This window comes from Dipteris shenzhenensis, chromosome 4, assembly GCF_047967505.1.
Source record: "Dipteris shenzhenensis isolate YYH24624 ecotype China chromosome 4, Dip_SZ_1.0, whole genome shotgun sequence".
Taxonomy (NCBI): domain Eukaryota; kingdom Viridiplantae; phylum Streptophyta; class Polypodiopsida; order Gleicheniales; family Dipteridaceae; genus Dipteris; species Dipteris shenzhenensis.
Window position 1 is genome coordinate 37,386,209 of NC_141599.1, and position 23,200 is coordinate 37,409,408.

General features: G+C 44.9%; 1 protein-coding gene across 1 annotated transcript in view; it reads right to left on the reverse strand.

The window, feature by feature from the left end:
- The window catches only part of LOC147902800 (sterol 3-beta-glucosyltransferase UGT80A2-like), an 83,510-nt gene extending 63,059 nt beyond the window's left edge, over positions 1 to 20,451 (reverse strand). Inside the window, exons 1-5 of the mRNA XM_087373814.1 lie at positions 18,583 to 20,451; positions 15,756 to 15,931; positions 4,193 to 4,438; positions 3,843 to 3,954; positions 3,277 to 3,444 (exon numbers count right to left, since the gene is read on the reverse strand). Coding sequence (XP_087229940.1) covers positions 3,277 to 3,444; positions 3,843 to 3,954; positions 4,193 to 4,438; positions 15,756 to 15,931; positions 18,583 to 19,729 — 1,849 coding nt within the window. The 5' untranslated portion in view covers positions 19,730 to 20,451. The remainder of the gene's footprint in view (positions 1 to 3,276; positions 3,445 to 3,842; positions 3,955 to 4,192; positions 4,439 to 15,755; positions 15,932 to 18,582) is intronic.
- Positions 20,452 to 23,200: the final 2,749 nt, after the last annotated feature.

A 23,200-nucleotide genomic window follows, 5' to 3' on the forward strand; every position in this document is an offset into this window, starting at 1 on the left:
AAAGACCCCAAGGGCACCAAATCAAACCCAGATATGTGCCAACCTGACCTGGTACGTGCCCAGGGCCCTGGCTCACCATCATCAAAACAGCAGAGGTGCCTCAGAGGTGGTTGGACACATCACTAGCCCCTGGCAAACACATATGCCCAGGTAGGCTCCAAACCCTACCCCTAAGCTAACCTCACAAAGGGTGGGCACACCCACAACAAAGGCCCTCTCTCTGATCTAACCTAACCATGTTACATAGGAGATGCTCAACTCTAGCAGGACGACACAGCACAAACATACAAACAAATGGTAAGGAATAAGAAAAGGATATTTCTCAAGAACAAAGACCTTGAGAGCTTTGAGGAGCTGAAACAAAATACCACCAGAAAGTTTTTTCAGAAATTGCATGCCAACAAACCTGGCTCCAACCAGCCCCTCCAAGATGGCCGACCCTCCTGCTGGTACACCCGCCTCTGCTGCGCCCCTTTCTGGCAACCTGAACTGCCCACATGTGTGCGCCTTTGCTGCGCCACATGCCGCCTCAGTCCGGCTTCCTGTGCGCCTCTGTTAGGGGCCTGTTCCAGCCCGTACACAGTCCTTGAGGTGCCTCTGCCAGGCTGCTGTGCTGCCCACATGGCAGCCCATGTGGCAGCCCCTTTAGCCCTTTCCCTGTGGGGTGCTGCCCATGTGGCAGCCCCCTCTCCACCACGAGTCTCCTGCCCACAACAGCCAAGATGCTGTCCATGTGGCAGGCCATTCCACCTATGGTCCACCCCCCCGATGCACTCCTCATTTGGGGGCTCACAAATGGGGAGGTGACCATTCCAACAGATATGATATGGTGTATTAAAAGCCTTTACGAAAGAGATGGGGAAGAGAAAGTCAAACACAATTACAGTATCAAACATCAAATGCAATTATAACAGAGGAGGACGTGGGTAAAGGCCTGAAAATAGAAGAAGGATTCCATTTATAATGGCAGCTCAGTAAAATCGAGCCAATCCATAAGGGGGGGACAGCAAGATGGCAAAGAATTATCAAACAAACTGTGAGAAAAGCAGCGATGCGGAGCGATGAAGGAGATAAAACAGCAAACATCCCAAGAGAGAACCAGAGAACAAGAGAGACTGCACAGGATCTCGGGAAAAACCTCCTCAACTGCTGGAGAAAAACCCTCCACTGGTGGCTGCACAAGTGTGCACTGAGATGAAAACAATGAGGGGAAGGGGCCCTATTTATAAAGTCACCTCCTGGATAGAAAAACTGACAAGAGGGGACGGACAGCAGGTCGGGCCTCATGGCCCTAGTTGGGGCCTGTATACCTGCCAAGCAGGGCACCACCTAGGCGCCACGTTGCCAGAACAACTCTCCTGAGTCCCACAGCATCTAACGCAAGGGTCTGCCCTCTTATAACCAACGGCGCTATGGAGAGTGATCCTACCCATACCGGAGTGGTTTCCGGTCAATGGTTCAATCTGCCCCAGACAGCCAAGCACTCTAATCCTCTACCATTCCATTGAGTCGTGGGTGCTTGTAGGGGTGTGAAATAGCATGCTGCCAATGTGATATTCCCTTCCCTTGCCATTATTTCAATCCACTATATTTTTATACGGTTTGCAGTCATTCAGATATAGCATGCTATTCCACCAAATCCTCGTCCTCAAAGACCACAGGGGCACCCAGGCAAGCTGTCGAGGTTGAGCATCAACAGTGTCCTACCACTGACATCCTCTCTTGACAAAGCCAGCCTTCACCAGAACCACTGTCACAAAGATCATTTCTTCTATTCTCAACAAGCCGGCAGATCTGGACCCCCAAAAAGCATACAGAGTACCCAACACCTTGGTGGACAGCTGACCAACCGGTTGCATTGCAGGGATCTCCTATGGCTCGCATGTAGACAGTTATGCCAGGCTAAGTGTGCCGTCCCTCAAAGACATCATAGTGTACTTCTCTAATTGTTCATCTCGTCTCAAACATCAGCCTTGGGAGTGGATACCCATTTTAATGGATGCAAACCTTAGCTTTTATTGTATTTGGTTCTCTTCAATCTCATGGACCCTTCAATCATTAGAAGGCTATAATAAACTCTCTCTTTTTCTCCAAATCTTCAGAAACAAGTGAGTTCCCACCTGAGTAATCGTACACCCTCCTGACATGATGATGTTTCTGTCTCCATCATAAAGGCTTCAACAGGTTCATCTATTCCTGCTTGCAACTAGTCCATGAAGACCCCTGTCCATGTCGGCACTTGAAGTTATTTCAAACAACCTTTACAAAAGTCTTGCTGCATGCATTGATGGCCTCCACAATAAGACTTCACTCTTGTCTGCCACGAAGGCTTTCGCTCTCCATTCTCTCACCCACTTGAGGGAAACATGGCACACACTATGCCCAAAACATACTGCTGAAGTCTAAATTAATGCACAGAGAGAATACAAATGAGCAAAGGCATCTACTTAAGGAATGAGATGGCTAGAGAAATGGAACCAAACAGAAAAGGTCCCCAAAGACAAAGCACACTTAAGAACATTGGTTCTAAATAGGATGATGACTGCACTATAGAAAAGCCCTAATGAGAAGATGGAATTTTTACTGGAAAGTGATTAACCCAAAAACCACATACATGGAACAAGTCTACATAATAGACAGCATCTCCAAGTCACCTCAATTTGACATGAGACTCAGCTCAAATGATTAAAAAATAGAAGTGGGAAGAAGGAGAGGAACACAAAAGGGATGACATGATTTACAGGTATGCTGCCAAAGTGAGGCAAAAGATGAGGATGAAATTGTGACACATTTCACCAAGTCCAAAGTACAACAGGATAACCAGCATAATTTTCAAATTCTACAAAGGCAGGTAGCCAAAGCACTGGGAAGGACCTGATGCATCAAAAACAAAGAGCATTGGACAGCTTAATATGCTTGGTCTAATTGATTTCTCAGTTCGTAAACTAGATTTACAGTACACAGCTATAAATATCTATCGGTTTTGAAAACTGTGTCATGGATCTCTCCTTTATGTGGGCCTTCAGTGAAAAAGGATACAATTTCTTCTGGCTATCCTTGCTTGATCTAAAGTCTAGCAGACATATTTGAGAACTCCTGATAGTCTGTTGAGATGTTTGTTGTTACAAATCAGACTATACCTGCCTCTCTAGCTAAATCATGGCTTTATAACATGAAACATGGACCATTCTTAAGCGATGTCCTTCACATTCATCAATTCTCAGTAGCAGATGTCTAAATAGCAAACAAATCAATCAAAACAACAAATCATCTTACCATAGCATGGAGGATTGGCAATTATTGCTTGAGCTTTAAAAGGCACATCCTTCTCATAAGACAATGTACACGCAGGTAGCAAAGAATTGATAATAGATTTCAGCTGCTTCCGTTGCGTCCTGATCTCTGATGGTCCTGATGGAAGAAATCCTTTATTCTTTACCATGTCTGTTCAAGAGATGGAGTCAGTTATTCAGTCTATTGATGACAAAACCCATGGTAATCCCACACAAAAGAAATTACATTCCAGATATCACTGATTAACTCAAGATGCACTGTACTGTTCGGCAGGTACAACTACTAATTCAAGACAGGACATGATACAAGAATCATCAGCCTAAAAACCCACTAGACAGGCTCCAAGAAGCACTAAACTTTTGACGTGAGAAAACATCACATTGCAATCAAAAAAAGCTAAATCGATAACTTTTCGTGGAGAGGCTAAAAACAGTGGACACCAGAAGAACATGATACAAGACGATAATGCAATGGACTGACACCCACCCCCCAACAAATTTTTTTAAAAAGGAGCTAAAAAAGACAACAATAAGACAGGAGAGACGTACATCCTGCGAGAACTTTGGGGTCTCCTCCCAACGGGTAAAATTCCAGCCCTGATTTCAAAACAAAATCTTCAAAATTTGAATGGGTTGCCAACCTCACACGATGTCCATGTTCCTGCAAGTATGGCAAAAGTTAAATTTTCATTATGTTTAGTGTTTTATTGTATATTTGAAAAAACTTCAAGCACTGTTAGACTGCTGCAGAATTATCATGCCTAGTAAAGAAATTAAACGTAGCACCAGTGAAAATTTTTGGGTCTCACATAATGAGAATTGATTGACCTGGATCAGCAACCAGAATGGCAAGCTACTAGATTACAGGAAAAATATTTGAGTATACCCAATAAACAGACCTGCAGATGCTTTCCAATAGCCACAAAGGGCTGAACATCTCCTCGAGTTCCTACAATGAGCATGACAATTTGCAAAGGAGGAATAGATTTCTCTTCTGCATCTTCGCCTCCCTCAAAAGCAGAGTCATCTATTACATCCTCGACTTCTGGCCCAAACAGGCCAGGAGCAAAACGAGCACTTCTATCAACATCAAATTCCACTGTGCCATTTCTTTTCACAGTAGCTATCCGCTTCATCAGCTTCTTCTGTTTCAATCAGAGAAGATTCAATGAGTTCTTATGATAAAACAAAGGCATGAAGTAGCTCTCTTCTCACTACTTTCAAGCATTTGTTGATGGACGCTAATCATCCTTGCCCAAAGCTGTGTTTAGCACTCCATCCAGTGAGTTTGCAAAAAAAAGCCTTAAGAAACAATAAGAATAGCCTAGCTAAGTCTGATCCGAGTATTCAACCTTCCTGATTTGTAGGCACAGCATTACTTGATGGAAACCTTTAATTACATTATCCATAAACATATTAGTGCTTAGTTATGAAGTCAATTTCATAATGGCAAAGACTAAATGAATCGAACCAGATGTGTGCATTTAAACCTAAACTTAAAGCAGCAGACAGCTACAAACATAAATGCAGTTCCATGTGCTTGGTTCTAGCAAATGTCCAAGTACCATTTACAGTACCAATACAATATTTAATCTACTAGAGTTAAGAGCAAACCCAAGGTCATGAAAGTGCACTCTGCTCATTACTTGCAATGCAAAGCTGCAAGTACACATCTGCATGTTGATAAGAATATGCAATCAAAATCACACAAAGACCTTGCATATGATCCAAGAACGGCAGTCTGTAATGCTTACAACTCTGAAAAATAGTGCTCACATCAAGCAATAAGGTGGCCAAAATTAAAAGCAGTGTTTTTTCTTTGGGCAAAATTTTGCACATTAGGTGAAAATTTTGCACTTCTAAGGAATCTTGGGCAAAATTTTGGCCCCAAAAAGGAAAAATATCGCAAAAATTTTGATTAAAATTGTTGGAGGAATCATAGCCAAAGAGTGTGTGTGATGTGTTGTACTAGGAGATCTAGTAGAGGTTTTATGTGTGAGCGCCACGTGTCATCTTGGGACTTATCCCATATGCACTTGGTACATGTGTGAGTGTGCCTAGTCTATAAAGGCTTGTACTTCACTTGTCATTTTCATACTTGATGAGTGAACGAAAGCCTTTCATTATGTCTTCATTTGAGTATCAGTTTCTCACCCTTAGCATACCTCTCTTCCTGTCACTCTCATCATGTTTCTAACATGGTATCAGAGCAGGTCAGTGCTGCCCTAATCCGCCCTGCCACATCATCACCCTCTCCAGCCCTAACCCTAATTCTGCCTATGCTGTCTCCTCCTCTCAGCCAGTTCATCTCGCCTCAATTCTGCCTCCTTCCGTCAGCCATTAGCTGTCTTCATTCCCTGCTGCCTTCATCCGGACTGTGCAGGAGCTATCCCCGAGTATTCTAGGTGCTCTATACGGTCTATTAGCTGGCTAGTCAGCACAGTCTTCAAGGCTCGTGTGCACGTGTGGAGCTCTCCATCGCCGAACTCAAGGTCTATGTGCTGCTGCTGCATATCTGCCTTCAACAGAGTCATTTCCAAGCTGTTTTGAGGCTTCCAGCACTTCTATATTAGCCGTTTTTCACTGTGGTGATCTGCTGTAGCATTTCGGTGTGCTTTGGACAGTCGCCTTATACATTTCGAGGCCTGGCTTTGCATTTGGAACACCTAAACCTATCGCCTAGCCATCTACATCAAACCACCTTGCACATTTCGGACCTGCGTGTACATTTTGGAGTACTTCGGGCCTTCGACCAGCTGCTGCAACTATCTATAGGAGCACCTCTTCAGACGTCTTGCACACGTGGAGGCTGCTATTGCATTTTGGAGTCCTAGATCAGCTGCTTCACTTGCTGGTTATGTTAGAAAATTCCCAACAGAGGGTACACGCAGCGGAAGACTTATAGTAATGCCCAGGAGCTCACACAGTGTGCGTGTGGGATGTGGAATCACAAACTTCTTTACTTAATGTGCGTCACATAGATGTGCATACTCATCAATAGACAATGAGCCAGCTAGATAGAGAAACCACCAAAATATATTTTTCCATCCAAAACTATGGACACAATACAAGAGAGATAGATCTAGAGTCCCACCAATGGTGTGCTCCTCTGATCTAACCACAAGGGCCTTCTCCTATCTACTGGCTATCTCTAGACTCGAGTCCGCGTGCTCCACCTCAAGCGTCTGTAGACTTTCCGTCTAGTGTGTTCTTCTCCACCTTACTGCCTGTGAATCAGCCTAGGTGGGCAGCCCTTGCCAAGCTTTGTCTGTAGCACACAGGTCCCTGTTCCACTGCTCCAACCTGCTTGTGAATGGCTTCTCCAGAAGATGATGATCTCAGCACCTTGCTGCCCTAGAAGACAGCCAAGGTCCAGCCTCTTCCTCGCTAAGTTTGCAGCCCTTCAAGCACCCTCTCACCTCCTGGATATAGGTCCAGAGGTGGCTTCCTGCTGCTCCTTTCTGTCTCCTGGAATGCTGGCTGCTGGATGAGAAATGAGGCCACAAGCCTCTCCTTTTTTAGGCCCCAAGGGCCCCTTGAACTAACCGACCAGCCAGCCCTAAATGGGCCGACTGGCTGGTCTGTTTGGGCCGACCAGTCTGCCCCAAAACAGCCCTTTAAGGGCTCACAAAACTAGGGCCCTTTGGCCCACACTTCTAGGGCTTTTGGCCCTCCAATCAAGGTAGGGGCCCAGCCTATATAAGGCATGCCACTGCCCACTGGCAGCCCCATTTGCTGCTCTACCAGGCCCCATGCAGCCCCGTACACTTGGGCTCCTAACCTGCCATGTCAGCGCCTGTTTACCCTGTTCTCCTGATCTGCCACGTGTGCGCCTCAACTCTGTACTATTCCGTACTGCTGCTGACGTCATCTGTGGTCTCTTCTTTGGGTCCCTACTGCTGTCCTCTGCTCCACCTTATGCTCCTGCAGATCAGCCAGGTACCCGCCTCTCTTCTTTTGGGGCACATCCTGCCCTAGGTCTCCCTCCCCCACGCTCTCCTCATTTGGGGGCTTACAGATGGGGAGGTGACCTTTCCAACAGGTTATTCATGTCAGCTTGCTGCCCGCCCTCATGAAGCCATTTTCCATCGTGGCTTCCTTGTCTGCTAGTTCCTTGCTCGTGGAGAAGTTCAGGGGGGAAGGCTTTCCCACATGGCAAACCAAGATGCAGTTGCTCCCCATACGTGAAGGAGTTTGGGACGTTGTTGAGGACGACCACGTTGATACACTTGATCAGCAATAACTCAAGTTATGGAAGCAGCAGAATGCAAAAGCCATTTCTCTCATTGGTTTTTGCTTGGCCATTCATCATGTGGACTCCAAGTCAACTGCTAAGGAGATTTGGGATCGCCTTGAGAATATATTTAGTAACAAAATCACCAACTCTAAAGTCTTTTTGAATCTCAAGTTCTATGATTTGAAAATGGAAGAGAGTGAAGAGTTGAGTGATCATCTAGCAAGATTTCAATCTATTGTTCAATAACTCTCAAGCTTGAAAAGAGCGCTTGATGATGCGGATAAAATGGATGTCCTTATGAAGAGTATGCAAGGGATACCTCGCTTTGAGCAAACCCTTGAAGTTCTACGCCTTGCCACTACCACGGTTGATGATATGGTGGCTCTACTCATTGAGAAGGACCGTCATAATAAAGAAGCCATTCTTGCCTCTACTGGTCATCATGCATTTGCTTCCACAAGCAAATGGAAGACCAACAAGAATATGATTTGCAGGTTTTGTAAGAGAAAAGGACATGTTGAGGCTAATTGCTTCAAGAAGAAGGAACAGGAACAAGAGAAGCACCATTCCAATCTTCTTGTTGAAGACCACGCCGAACCTGAAGAGCCCCTGAGGACAAGCCCTATATGCTATGTGTTTTTGTGTCGAGTCAATAAAAGTTCTCAGCATTGAGTAGTCTCTAAACTGAATGTATTTGGAGTCAATAAGGGTACTCTATCATGGGTTGTCCCCCAAAAATGATTGTATGGTTTTTTACTTTGATATGATTGTATTGACCACCCAGTTCAAAGTAAGGGAGGGTGACGAGTGATGGTCTACCCTTGCCGGTTGCAAGCTAATTGAGAAGTCACTATCACACGGTAGTTGGACTTGCTCTTTGTAGTATTGTGGTGGAGGGGGGATCGGTCTACTCCTTACATGTTGGGTCTCACACTCTTTGCTCTGAAAGGGGGTGTTGGAGAAATCATAGCCAAAGAGAGTGTGTGATATGTTGTACTAGGAGATCTAGTACAGGTTTTATGTGTGAGGGCCACATGTCATCTTGGGAGTTATCCCATATTGCTACTTGGTACATGTGTGTGTGCCTAGTCTATAAAGGCTTGTACTTCACTTGTCATTTTCATACTTGATAATTGAATGAAAGCCTTTCATTATATCTTCATTTGAGTATCATTTTCTCTCGCTCTGGCCTACCTCTCTCTCTCTCACTCTCACCATGTTTCTAACAAAAATGAGATTTTTGAGCCATTTTATCGCCTAAAATTGCACTATACTAGTCATCAAAATATGGAAAATAGTGTTACCCATCATGAAACTTTTTACAAGCTATATATAGTGCACTATATTGCACTATATTAGGCATAAGTATATGGAAACACAGAGGTTATACATCATGACACTTTTTCCAAATATGTATGGGTTATCGCCAAATGTTTGACACTTGCGAGGGCGAAATCTTTCGAAAGCTTACTGGGGTGAGCCGTGAGCACTACCGTTCACATCCTCAACAGAACAAGGACCAAGGTTGTTGATGATAAAACTCCATATGAAGCTTACTATGGTAAGAAGCCAACCATATCTCATAATTCATTTACGGATTTTTGGTTCTAATGCATTTGTTCATGTGCATAAAGAGGAGCGGACAAAGCTTAATTCCCATAGCTGAAGATGTATCTTTGTGTAATACAATGAAGAATCCAAGGCCTATCGCCTTTTCGACCCGGTAAAGTAGATTTTTATCAGTAGGGACGTGATCTTTGAGGAGGCAGAGCCCCAGCCTGCAGAAGAGATTCAAAGGCTTCCGTCATTACCCCCGCCCAAGGTCACCATCCAAGAGGTGAAAACGACTGAAGAACCCAAGGAGGAGGAAGAGCATGATGTTCCTGTACCAGCTCCAAAGGCAACTCCAACAAAGGCACCTTCGTCAATGAAGAAGCTACCTCAGTTGTATTTGGAGACTTTGGCAGACTCTCACGGGTCACGGACATTTCTGAGAGCAGTTACGGAGCGCGGTGGTCTCAATGCAACATGAAGACTGTCACGGGGACGTGGTGGTGATGGTGAAATGTTTAAACTGACTGTCACTGAATTTAGCCTAGGGTACCAAGCTAGGAGCCTTAGTTAATGCCCAAAAGGTACCTATGATTTTATGTGCAATAAGTGCAACTCCTGGTGCTATTAGAGTGGTTTTAATTTCTAAGGTCATTGGTTTGGTTCAGTGGGGTCATCCTTTAAAAACTGACCCCTAGAGATGTTCCTTTGCATTAGGGTCATGGTGTGCCATCTGACCCCCTAGGGGCATTAAAAATCCCATGCCTCATTTTGCCTATGTATCTGCTCGTGGCCTATCTGCTTCCTTGTGTCACCCCTGGAAACCCCTGGAAGGCCCTGGAGCCCTTCCTTGGCTTTCCTTGCTGATTTGAGCCTTCACCCCTACCAAGGCCAGCTTCATTCCTAGATGGCGGAGTTCTGCAGCTCTCCCTTTGCTGGCTGAGGTGGAATTTCATGCTTTCTTCGCGACAGTTCTCCTCCCCTTGGTGCCCTCTGTTGCTAGCATGCTTCTGGGACCTGGATGCCTTCATTCTGGGCCACTTTTGAAGCTTTTTTTTACTTTCCTCGCGACAGAAGTTCTTCTTTTTTGCATCTGAAGCCATATTCATGGGCGCCTCTCTTCCTACTCCTGCTTGGTGCAAGGTGCACTGAAAACGGAGGTGTTTGTGGGGTGAAAACTCTATTTCTAGTGGACGCATTCATGGCTGATTTGCTACAGCTTGCTGGACACTCTCTTTTCTGATCTTTTCTGGTGCTGGAAGACACTCATGGGCAGCTCCCTCCTACCAGAGTTTGATGTCCGCTTCTCATCTTACTTCTAGAGCTGTTTCGGGCTGAAACAGGCTCTTTCTGTTGGCTGAATTCTCATCTTCCTTTTCCACTCTTTGCTACAGCCATTCCTACTGAGTTCCTGCTAGGTTGGATGCACCGTTGGGCTGAGAGAGGATTGGGGCACGGGCACTGGTTGTGATACTCTCTTCCTGGGGGTGCAGTGGTTGGCCTTGGGCTCGGACCTCGGTAATGGCTTGGAAATGGGTAATGCATTGCTTGGCATGCTGTCAAACTGGTCTACTTGTGAATATGCATGTCTACGGAAAGAAACCAAAGTAATAGCACTGGGAGTTGGTCACTAGCGCAGCCACGGGTTGGCATTGTACTGGGTTGCACCTGCGGGTGAGCTCTTGAAGGGAGTTCCTTTGTATTTTGAGCTAACCAAATTAAATAAATACCGCAAGGAACGCCAAGTGTTGGGGCCAACAGGTGTCACTCTCTATGTTTCTGAGTAGGGGCATTCTAGCCTCCCTTGTCTTGAATGGTTCCATGATGCTATGTAGTGAAGTTTTATGCTTTGAGTTTTGTTTGTGGACAAAGGCAATCCTTTAAGTTGGCTGTATTTTCATCTTTGTGAGATAGTAGAGACAGATACATTGCCCCTTAGTGATCTAAGGCTGGTTACAGTGGTTCCGTTGCCAGGACCCTCATCAAATCATCCAGAGGAGTCCCTGGGCAGCTTGAGTAGAGAAAGCAATTGCTGATTTTGGTACAGCCATCCACTGCTTTTGGATATGGACCATATCAGGCTTCGTTATGATGCAGACTTAGAGTTTGACCCAGAGCCACAGATAAGGGGAGCACACCCCGGAATAAGAGTGCAAAATGCAGCCCATGAAGGGCAAAATGTTCAAGTTGATGCATTGAGGCAGCCAGCTCCACAAATGCAAAATCCTATGGGTACAGTTGCATTGGGTGTTGACCCAAGTGTACAGGCAAATGCTATGGCAGTAATGCAAACACAGATGGCTTCTGTGTTGCAAGTTTGACTCAGCTCACTCAGAGCTTTGCTGAGATTGTGCATAATCCAGCTTTGATGCCAAGAGTAGAGGCACAACCCATTCAGGGTCCACAGATGCATATGGGACAGCCACTACCAGAGCCACCGACACCAGTGGTATAGCCACTATCAGAGCCACCGACACCAGTGGTACAGCCACTTGCAATGCCACAGAGGTAGGGACCAAATGGGAATGAGCATGGTAGCAATGCTCAGAATGTGCAGCAAGGGCAGCAAGCCCAACCACAGTATGTGGTTCAGCCTACACACTTCGGAGGAGGATCCATATTTCAGGCCATGACCTCACAACCAGCCCCAAATTCTTTGTATGCTAATGTGGGGATACAACCTGGATTGCAGGGAGGCAGTCCCATGATGTCACACACTCAGCCAGTAACACCTGTGCCTCCAAACCCAGCTGTGGGAGGTGTTCTTCAAGCTCCGGAAGGACCCCAAGGACAGCAGCCTCTTTATTTGCAGCCCCCTGGCTATGATCAGTTGAAGCCCAGGCTCAAGATGAAGGATTACAAGGGGGGGCAGCAGTGAAGTTTGAGACCTTCAATGGTCATGCACATAGAATGAAGGCTCTTACTTTCTTGCAGCAATTTGATTTGGCTTTTGCTGGAGGGTACTTAAGAGAGTCTTCGAAAATCAGGAAGGCAGCCACATTCCTTTTGAAAAGGCATTCTCAGCCGCATGGTTCACCACTACTTTTGAAGTGGATGTCATGACTCAATGGCATAACTTGAATCTAGGGAATGCAGGAATCTTGAAGATTACAACAAGAAGTTTTGGGATGCGCTTCTACCTGTGAGCTCTTAAAGAACCGTCCCCATTTCAGAGCAAGCTGAAAAGCATTGTTGTGGTCTTCCCAAAGAGTTGAGGGATTATTGTACCAAGACACACATTTCCAGCTTGTCACAGTTGATAGAGAATGCCAACACAGCTTACTCACTCATGCAGGGCAGAGTCTCAGGTTTCAAGAGCAACGTCAAGGAGGAGCCAAAGAAACCACAGCAAGCTGGAAAAGTCCCTCTTAAATCAAAGTTTGTGGCAGGACAAAGGAGAAAACAGCAGCCCTCTTCTCTCACTCCTGAAGAGAGGAACAAGTTGTTTGTTGAAGGGAGGTGTTTTCTCTGCAAAGAGACGGGTCGTAGGGCAGCAGATTGTCCTAACAAGAGGAGGAAAGAACCTGCAGCAACTCAGGCTGACACTAATCAAGGCAATAGAGAGGACCCCAGAGGCAAGAAGCCCAAGCCAAGTGCTGGCCATATACCTGACATTATTGGGGGTGAGCATGATGAGAAGAAGACAGAGATGTGCAAAGCATGGGGCAAGCTACGAGATCAGCATTGTCCATACTTCTTTGACTCAGAAGCCAAAGCAAATTTCATTACTCCTGAACTTGCAGCTCAGTTGGGTCTTCAACCAAAGGGGATTGGTCCTCTTTGTGAGGCCAAGCCAAGCCAAGTGCTGGACATATACCTGACATTATTGGGGGTGAGCATGATGAGAAGAAGACAGAGATGTGCAAAGCATGGGGCAAGCTACGAGATCAGCATTGTCCATACTTCTTTGACTCAGGAGCCAAAGCAAATTTCATTACTCCTGAACTTGCAGCTCAGTTGGGTCTTCGACCAGAGGAGATTGGGTCTTCGACCAGAGGAGGTTGGTCCTCTTTGTGAGGCCAACATAGCTAATCCGGAGATTAGTATCCCTGTCACTCCTATCATAGGGAAGCTACGGATTCACATTCAGGGATATGTGGACTATGAGGATTTCTATGTGATGCCTTTACCTGAGTGTGATGTTTTGCTGGGAATGCCTTGGATGTACCGTGTGCACGCTATCATCGATACACATGATAAGAAGCTTACCTTGACTTATAGGGGTAAAACCCAAGTCATAGATGTAAACTCGAAGGGAGAATCAGTCCCAATTGTGTCCGCTTCGGTGATTTCCTCTATAATGAAAAAGCATCTTTCAGCGTATTTGATGTTTGTCAAAGAAAAAGAACCAGATGAGGATAACTCTGATTTTTCCAAGCTGGAAAAACAGCAAACTGAGTTTTTATTTCAGTTTCAAGATTGTTTTTCAAATGAACTCCCAAAGGAGTTACAGGCCAAAAGATCATACCATTGATATCATTCCTGGCAGTTCTCCACCTAACCGACCACCATACAGGGTGAGTGCGGCACAGCAGGAGGAGATCATGTGTCAGGTGAATGAAATGTTACAGAAGGGGCTGATTCAGCCAAGCTCTTCTCCATATTGTTCTCCTGTCCTACTTAAGCAGAAGAAGGATGGATCTTGGAGAATGTGTATTGACTACAGGGCTTTGAATAAGATCTCAATCAAGAATCGATTTCCTATTCCACGCATTGATGATATCTTGGATCGATTAGAGGGATCGGCCATCTTCATTCGCATTGACTTGAAGAGTGGTTACCATCAGATACGAATCAGGCCCGAAGATGTACATAAGACTGCCTTCAGGACCACTTTTGGGCTTTATGAGTTTCACGACGGACTTGGGTTCTCTCTATTAAAAAAAAGATGACGGACTTGGGAGTACTTCATTACTTTATTGGGATTGAAGTGAAGCAGGGAAAGAGCTGTATCTTTATCTCACAGGTTAAATATTGCAAGGAGCTACTCAAATGCTTTCACATGGAAGATTGCAAAGCAGCAGTGACTCCCATGGAAACTGGTCTGAAGCTAAGTATACATGATCCCCCACTTCATTCTTCATCACCTACACTGACAGCCTTGCACCAGGCAAACGTGCTAGGAAGAGAGGAGAGTGCTCGGTCTTGTTGTGACAGCAATTCCTTGCTGTCTTCTCTGTTCATCTCTGAGCTTTTGTCAGCCCACATCTTGTGGAAGAATATATCTGAGTTTTGGTCTCTATCTCTCTCTATCTCTTTCAAGGAAGGTTTTGTATATAAGTGTGATCATCTACATAGTCTATTGAGTGTTGTATGAGCTGCGATCAAAGTGAGAGGGGTGAGAGATTCTATCCTCTACTTTCCAACAGAAGCTTATTGAGTATGCTGGCGGCGAACCAAATTGTATGTGTATGTACCTAGATGAATCCAGGAACATTCCCAAACTCATCCTCTAAAAACGCACATAGTGCAGTTTCAATCTCACGATAGTCACTCATAAGATTGAAAACCATAAACTCCATCACGCATAGCAGGGACTAGCTACTATGACATCCCCACTGACGCCATCAGCGCCCAATAGTGGGTGTAGACCATAGTATAAAAGTATGCTCTCACACATACAATTCCACACACCCACGCATACTTGAGCATCCATTTATACAAAGTCTTCGTACTGAGTTTCTGTCGGCACCCCGGAGGTGAAGGGCAAACTCAACCATGACGAAGGCTAGCACTAAAGGAGAAGGCTAATCAAAAAGTAGTCCAAATCTCTTCATTCGAGCTACAACTGCTTGTGAAGTCTAAACGATTTCATTTTAGTCTCTCCCGAACGAGCATCCAAATTGTATGTGTATGTCTTGAAAATTAATATTGTGATGATAATAGGAGTACCAAAACAACAAAGCAGTGATTTCTCTGCACTGTAAAAGGAGTGTATTGATTGGATGATTGACAATGGTGATGACGCTAAAGAAAGAGCCGTGATTGACAACTGATTCTGGAGACAGTTTGCAACAACCGGCTGAGCGAGGTCTTATCCAGCAGTATAGAAGCAAATAAGCCAATCTCCAGACTCCCATAGAGCAAAAGCATGCTCCTTGAAGCAGATTAAGAGATAGAGAAAGACCTTAACGCTACTTATGGGAGTCTCCACACATAGAAAATCTCATTTGTAATTATGAGGGATTCAGAGAAAGCTAGAGAAGATTACAGTGATTTGAGTAGAGTGGCTTTAAGAAACCGCTCCAAATTTTCTCATCACGATCAAATCGACATATATACCTAGATGAATCCAGGAACATTCCCAAACTCATCCTCTAAAAACACAACATAGTGCAGTTTCAATCTCACGAGAGTCACTCATAAGATTGAAAACCATAAACTCCATCATGCATAGCAGGGACTAGCTACTATGACATCCCCACACGAATCACTGACATCAATACATACACAAAATACCTTTATGCATAACCACTCCTAATCTTTCGAAGATCGTAACTAGTTCATGACAACAGATACAAGGCACTTCAAAAGTCGCAACAAAACACGTACTGATTGGCATGATCAATACTTGTAATCCCTTGAAAAGTGTATTCTTTGAAATGATAGCCAACACGAGACCTAGCAAGTGAGCTTGAAACAAAACAAGAATACTACATTTTAAAGGCCAATACCTGCTTTCGTTTTGACATTTTTGGGCCTGGGGTGCGGACATTTTCTTTTTCTTGGGCTTCCCCTTCCTTCCCTTTATCAGTACTTGATCTCATCAGTGTCAACTTTTTATTTGAGCTCATGGTTCCATCAGCACCCTCAAAGGATCCACTGGGGAGAGTTAGTGCACGCTGCAGGCCTTCAATATTTGAAAAACATTTAAAAGAGTCAGCCATGTCACAATGTTTGATGAAGCGGACCACACAAAAACAAAGATATTGAAAAGAAGAAAGCCATCCAATCTTGTTGGATCTCCAGTGTATATTAACAATACCCTCTCTCTCTCTCTCTCTCTATAACGTCATGCTATCATTACGCTTAACTCACGGGATCTACGGGTCAAGCTTCTCCGACAATCCTACAAGTTGAAAGGAACTAAGATATGGATAGCTAAGAGCTTACACGAGCTCAATTGAAAAATAAGGCAACGGAATTAGCTAAGGTCAAGGCTGCTAGGAATGATGGAAAATGGGCAGTGTACCCTGAGGGCGTAGCACTCATTAAAGAGTTGAAATCCAAGCCAAAAGACTGTCAATCTTAAACTGATGTATGGCCGATTATGTTTTTCCCAAGTCGTAATGTAGGTAATCTAAATAATTGGAGCTGCTTTTTGACTCCCTGGGAGCTGCCCTCCCTAAGCTGATATACTAGTTGGTTTTCATGTTGCCCCATAGACCCTTGTGGACGTTAATAGTGTTTGGAGATATCATAGTCAAAGAGTGTGTTGGTGTGAAGTGTTGGTGTGTAGTACTAGGTAATCTAGTACTAGTCTATGTGTGTGAGTCATGTGTGAGTGCCACGTGTCATCATGGGACTTATCCCATATGCACTAGGTGCTAGTGTGTGAGTGAGTAGCCTATATAAGGCTTGTACTTCACTTGTCTTGTCATACTTGATGAATGAATGAAAGCCTTCTTCATGTCTTCATTTGAGCATTATTTCCTCACACCCTAACCTTCTCTCTCTCTCTCTCTTCACCATGTTTCTAACATGGTATCACAGCCACCTTCCATAGCTGCCACATCACCCTTGCCCTAACCCTAATTCTGCTTCAGCCCTTCTTCTTGCAGCCTCCATTTCTGTAGCCACCTCAGCCCTACTCTATTTCGCCTCAGCCCTGCCTCATTCTACCTCTTTCTGCAGCCATAAGTTTCCGTTTTCTGCCTCCTCCATACCCAGCCACCGCTTCATCTCGTGCTGCCTCCTTTGTTGCCTTCATGCGAGTGTTTTAGATGCCCATTTTCCTCTCCTTGCTTGCTGGTCGGCAGCTCCTGCAAGCTGCACCTACACGTGTGGAGGTTTAGGCAGCTTTGGCGCCCTGAAAGCTATCTGGTCGGCACTTCCTTCAGCACACTTCTGCACGTGAGGGTTCACAGGGCTATTTCGAGGCTATTTCAGAGTCTTTCGACACCCAAGACAGCCTCATCTTGCTGCTGCTGTGTATTCGATCACCTATGAGCATTTTGTGCAGCGCTTTGACGCCTTTGGAGGCATTTCCGACGTGTTTTGAGCTTGCTGCTGCATAACCGCCTCGAGCTGCTTTGAGGCCTTCAACACATCTCCATCAGCTGTCTTCTACTTCAGATAGCTGCTACAGCATTTCGGAGTGCTCTTATGAGCCGTTTTGAGAGGTCTAGACCTGTTGCAGCATTCCATTCCACATTTCGAGGCATATGTTGGCTGTTCTCTGATTCGGGTTCACATTTGGAGCACCACTACACATTTATATTTGCTCTTTTGCACACAAGGAGATTGATGTCCTGATTTGGAGACCGAGACTAGCCCATTCCTTTGCTGGGTCTTCATTTCTGCTTGCTGCCCACCTTCACGAACGTCTTTGCCATCATGACACCATTGTCTTCTACTTCCTTGCTCGTGGAGAAGTTCAAAGGGGAAGGTTTTCCCACATGGCAAACCAAGATGCAATTGCTGCTTATGCATGAAGGAGTTTGGGATGCTATTGAGGATGACAAGGTTGAGTTACTTGATCAACAACATCAAAAAGATTTGGAAGCAGCATAACACTAAGGCCACTGGAAATCTTGTTTGATAAGAGTTATTCGCAAAAATTAGCATGTTGGAAGAATTAGTGTTGGGTTTGGTCTTCAGCTCCTTGTACCTAGACACCCTAGGGTTAGGCAGCTGCATTTTATCCAGGTACCCTATCAGAGTCTACACTAAAGTAGTCCTCCCATGCTTGTTACAATATCTATTGATAATCATGAGTCTTGGGTTACACTATCAAATAACTCCCATGTATTTGCTTACACGTACATTACCAGAATCCCTGGTCGACTCTAAACCATTTTAAATGGCCACACAGACCTGGCAAAACCCAGGCTAGTATACCATGGCCAAATGCTTTATGACAGGCATCAACTTTCCTTACATGCCAAGAATGACTTACAATTGCTATGGCTAACAATTAACCATGGTATAATATCCCTCAAAAAACCGTTCTATCACTCACATGCTCAAAATACTAATACGGGGGGCCATTCCCTGTCAAAGAATCAAGGTTGTCAGAAATGGGTAGCCACCAGTATTCATGGCAACCAGATGGGAAGCCTTGAATGTGAGCTGAAAGCATTGTCAACTCTACATTACAACTTGAAATACCAAACCGCTCTCTCAACCGTATTTCTGCCATCAGCTAGTAAAATGTTGCACTAATTCTTTATCTTATTACCAGCAATGTGTCACGCGAAAAGAAACAAAATAAGTTATCAACCATGATAAAATTACGAGATGCTTATTAGATTAGGACAGAGAGTAGCATAGAAGGAATACCAGGAGAAGCTTGTGAAAAACTCGACTGGATTCTGTCAACCTCATGGAACGGAATCGGAGATGATGACATACATTCCTCGCCAAAAGAAGTTTTTGAAGTCAGGTCCATTGACACTAGCGCAGGAGCTGAAGTCGAGGGTCTCAACTGACCCGTTTCTCCTGATGTCTGACTGCCGATGGATTCTGCAGGACTCTTTAACGCACTATCGGGCTCTATATCATGATCTGATTTGGATCCATGATTTGGATACCGTCCCGATCCATTCTCAGCACTCCTTCCTTCCTGCTCCAAATCATGCTCAGACTTGTTTTTTCTCTTACTATGGGAACTGCCATAAACGCCAACCTGGGAATAAGATGTAGATGGCGTGCTATCAGTCGAACCTAAGCCACCCATGAAGGCCATCGGCCCAACGAAATCTCCGTTAAGTCCCTCTCCAGACAACATGACTGGTATCATAAAGCCCCTGTCTGTCTCATTCATCTCCGCAGTATCCGTGACAGGGCCACTACTTCGTTCGCAGTCCAATAGTACCTCCTTTCCCGATCTTTGAGGGGAATTCTCTCTTTGCATGTGGGTGAGTGACTTGCCTGAATTAGCCTCTAACGTGACTGGAGCATTCCCAAGTTCATTCTTGTTTGCATTAGCGTCTAACTTGACGACAGGAATAATCTGATCACGTGATCGCATTCTTAAAAATTCAGCTTCGGGAGCAATGTCTCCGCCCTCGCGGGCAATGCCCCGACCCGCATGTATGTAGCCATCTTCGGTCGCGCTTGGTTCGCTTAAAGAATCCTCCCGTGCGGAAGGGCTCCACATCGCATCTACCCCATTGGAACGGTGTGCTGCAGTGCTTGAGACACCATCGCCGAGAGTACCATTTGACAAATCGTGAGCTGATGTAGCTTGCGAAGAGCCCGCTATAGGATGACGTAAAGACGTACGATCTGCAATTGTCTGTCTAGGAGAAGATGATGGAGAAAATGGAGCAGATGAAGAAGAAGAAGAAGCTGAAGAGGATGGCGCAGAACGCTCCTTCTGAGATGAGGGAAAGGAAGGAAACGACTGAGAATGGGAAGGCGAAGACGACGAAGACGAAGAACTTTGCTGATCAACGTCAACTTCATCAATTTGGTCGTCGTCCATGATAATGAGAGAGCTTCCGAAACGAATCAGTCAGAGCAAGTTCCCAAGGTATGCACAACTCTGTTGATCGGTGCGTACTTTGAAACAACAAAATTAGCGCTTCTAGCAACAGCAGCCAGTATGAAAAAAAGCAACTTTCCTTCATCCGCAGCTAGCGGAATGTGCCGCTTAGCGTATTCTCCATGTCCCGCAACAAGATTCAAATGCCATTGTGGCCAATAATACTCGGCCGCAGCAAAATTCACAAAGAATCTGCTGCTATACTCAATTCAGCTTCGCAGGGCAAACAAAGGCAACGATCTCCACTCGAAAATTCAAAAAAAAAAAACGGGCAGCAAGATATGCATATAAATCGATCGACGGAGAAGGCACGCGGGGTGTTCAAATTGAGACGGCGTGAGCGGCGGATCAAAGCGATGAAGAGAGGGAGGGGAGAGGCTGCTACGAAGATGGGAGGAACGTTTTGCCGGCCTGTGAGGAGGAGCTAAGGATCGGGGGAGGGAAGATGGATGAGGATTCCAAAGCAGGTATGTTTTCTCAGCGAACAGAATAAATTTCCATGCGATAGCAAGGTGGATGATGAGCATTGGAGATCGGGGGAAGGGGGGGAGGGGAGCTAGGGTTCGAAGAAGCAGAAGCTATGGCGATGAAGAAGAAGAAGAAGAGAAGAAGAGAAGAAGAAGAAGATGATGAAGAAGAAGACGAAGATTGTGAGAATGAGACAGAAGGTGAAGAGAAAGGAAGAAAAAGCCAGGTAGAGAAAGTGTGGGAAAGAAAAAGGGCTTCCCATCGGCCTTACACTTGGACATGCCACCTGGTTGGTTCGGACTACACCCGGTGACATCGGTGCGACCGACCGGTCTCGAGTGGTTCGCGTGCTGGAGCTTGCCACCCGCCCACTTAGAGAGCATTCCCGCAATGCCCGAGGTGAGGTCTGATAGAATTTAGCCTCAAACATCGGACACAATGTGAGAACACTGAGGAAATGTTGTTCTGCAAATTCCGGGGAAGGTTGCAGCGACTTTTTAGTGAAACCAGGATGGTGTAATTGGTTGAAATTGAGCAAAAACATACGTACTCCTACTCTTGAGTCAATCGAAAATTCAAGGACGTGATAATCAGTAACGTGGGAATGCCCTCTTATGCGCCTTCCCAACCATCAAGGGAAGCCGCAATGCCTGACTATTTACTGCCAACACGTTGCCTTTAATAGGTGACCGTGACGAATTCTATCGGTTCAACTGGTCTTGTAAACGAGCAACGGCCTTGATGGTTTCAAGGGAGTAGGAAATCGGCGGTGTGAGATGGCTGCCAAGAGGAAATTGGTGCACCGATAGGCTTGCTGATTGTCGTCCATGACAACTATCATCGCGTGTCGAGTCATTATCGATGGCGTGTGATGCATGGTGACAATGGTGATGGGTTGTGCCTCAAAGTGGTCCTCATAAAGCAACTGGTCAGTTGTGTACGGGAGCCGGTCACAGTTTGTGTCAATTTGTTCTTATCATTACGAAAAAAGTTTTGATCAAACAGTCGGGAATAAAATTCATGCAACAACCGTAGCCGTTAACCAAGGGGCAACAAAAGAAGAAGCACAAGTACAAGCTATGAGAGACAGCCATTGGATAAAATTTGGGAAAGGCCTAGCCTCTAGGGAAGCCTTACACTAGAATCGCCACATCACACCCCCTCCTTTCTCCCCTACTCCCCCCTAAACCTCCACCCTGTTTGATCTTTTGCTGGTTTTTGTAATTTTGCTTGTCTTGCAATTTGAAATTTCACGTGTCATACAATCTATTCGAAAATCCTTTAGTACCTCAATCAAAAAGTCCAAAAAAATCCCAATAACAAAGGCTATTTAGGATTTTGCCCATCAAAATTATTTACTCGGGTTAGGTCAAATATTTGGTCTACATCTCAACTTTGCTTGTCAAGTCCCGCATCATTATTGCCTAGAGTTTGGTGGCTATTCTACTAGTAACATCTTAAAATTCTCAAGTGTGAGGCTTTAGCTTTTATTCAAATCAGATTGCAACAACTCTGGATAGCAAATATTTTTCCCCTTACTGGGGGGCTCAAGAAATTGCAATAAAGCTTGTTGTGTAAAATAGGCTTCTCATGTCAGCCAATCACCTGTCCCAACAAGCTCCTCGCAAGAATAGTGGCTTTGTCATCATTCCCCACATCATCCCCTCCTAGGAAATTAGCCTCCCATGCCTTGATGTCGCTTCATGTGCACATGTCCTTGCATTCATCAGATAATGACATTAGCCCCACATCAATCCATGAATCAATCAGAGGATAACATGACACCTTTTCCAACGAGAACATTGTGAGCAATACAGCCACCCTCCGCAAGGAAAGAGCTAACGTCAAATTCCAAGAGAGGGTGGAGAGCTCTCATGCACCAATAACTCGTAGGCTGCAAAGGTGTAGTTCTACTCCAATAACCAATAGGATTTGATAGTCACACTTGATTTTCAATCAACCTTTGACTTTGACACATTCATCTTGAAATGACCAATCTAGCTAAGCCAATTAGAGCACATTCATCACTTGCAGGCCACCTTCCATCTGTATGTCCACCTTACAACTTCAGATCACATGGTGACTTGGATGCCACATTCCGTGTGTGAACCACCTTCAATTGTCATTCTAGTCAACAAACAATAGCATTTGACAACCACCTTCAATTGTCATTCCAGTCCAACAAACAACAGAATTTGATAGTCACTCAACTATTGCTAAGCCCTAGATTTTGACAAATTCGTCCCAATAACCAACCAGCTAAGTCCCACTAGGAGATAATATTGGAGCACAAATGGAAATCCACCTTCCATTTGTGCATCCAAGACATTGATTTAGATCAAGGGATGACTTGGATGTCACATCCCATGTGCGAGCTTGACAACCTACCTTCATGTCTTTAGAGGAGCAACAAAGTCTAAAAAACCTTAAGTGGCTTAAGGGTCTCATGTGGAACAAAGGCCTTAAAGCACATGGTACATATCAAAAGAATATGTTGAGTTGTCTCTTTAATTATATGAGATCTTCTTTTTGAGTTTATCTCTCCTTTTATGTCGTATGAATTTTGTAGGTAGTAACAAATTGGTGACCCAAATTGATAAGGAGTGGGGGAGAGGGAGATGTTGCTCGAGATTTGTGGTTGATATCAAGGTGTTGAGTGGATCCTTGCCATGGTGAGGCATGCTATAGGCCTCCTTTCAAGCCTTTGAGACTTCTAGCCATTGTTGTTGGTGCTACGCTCGTTTCCTAGCTTGTGTAGTCTATAACTGGCTCGTGCTCTTCCTATTTGCTATAATTGGCTTATGCTCTTATTACGTGTTAGTTGATACTTATGTCTGTAAAGAAGATGTGTTAGTTCCATATGAGACTACTAAATGATTTATGGATTTTACAAGCACTTTGAGGCTTTCTATATGCAATGCCTTAGGTTGGTGGAGCTTTTGT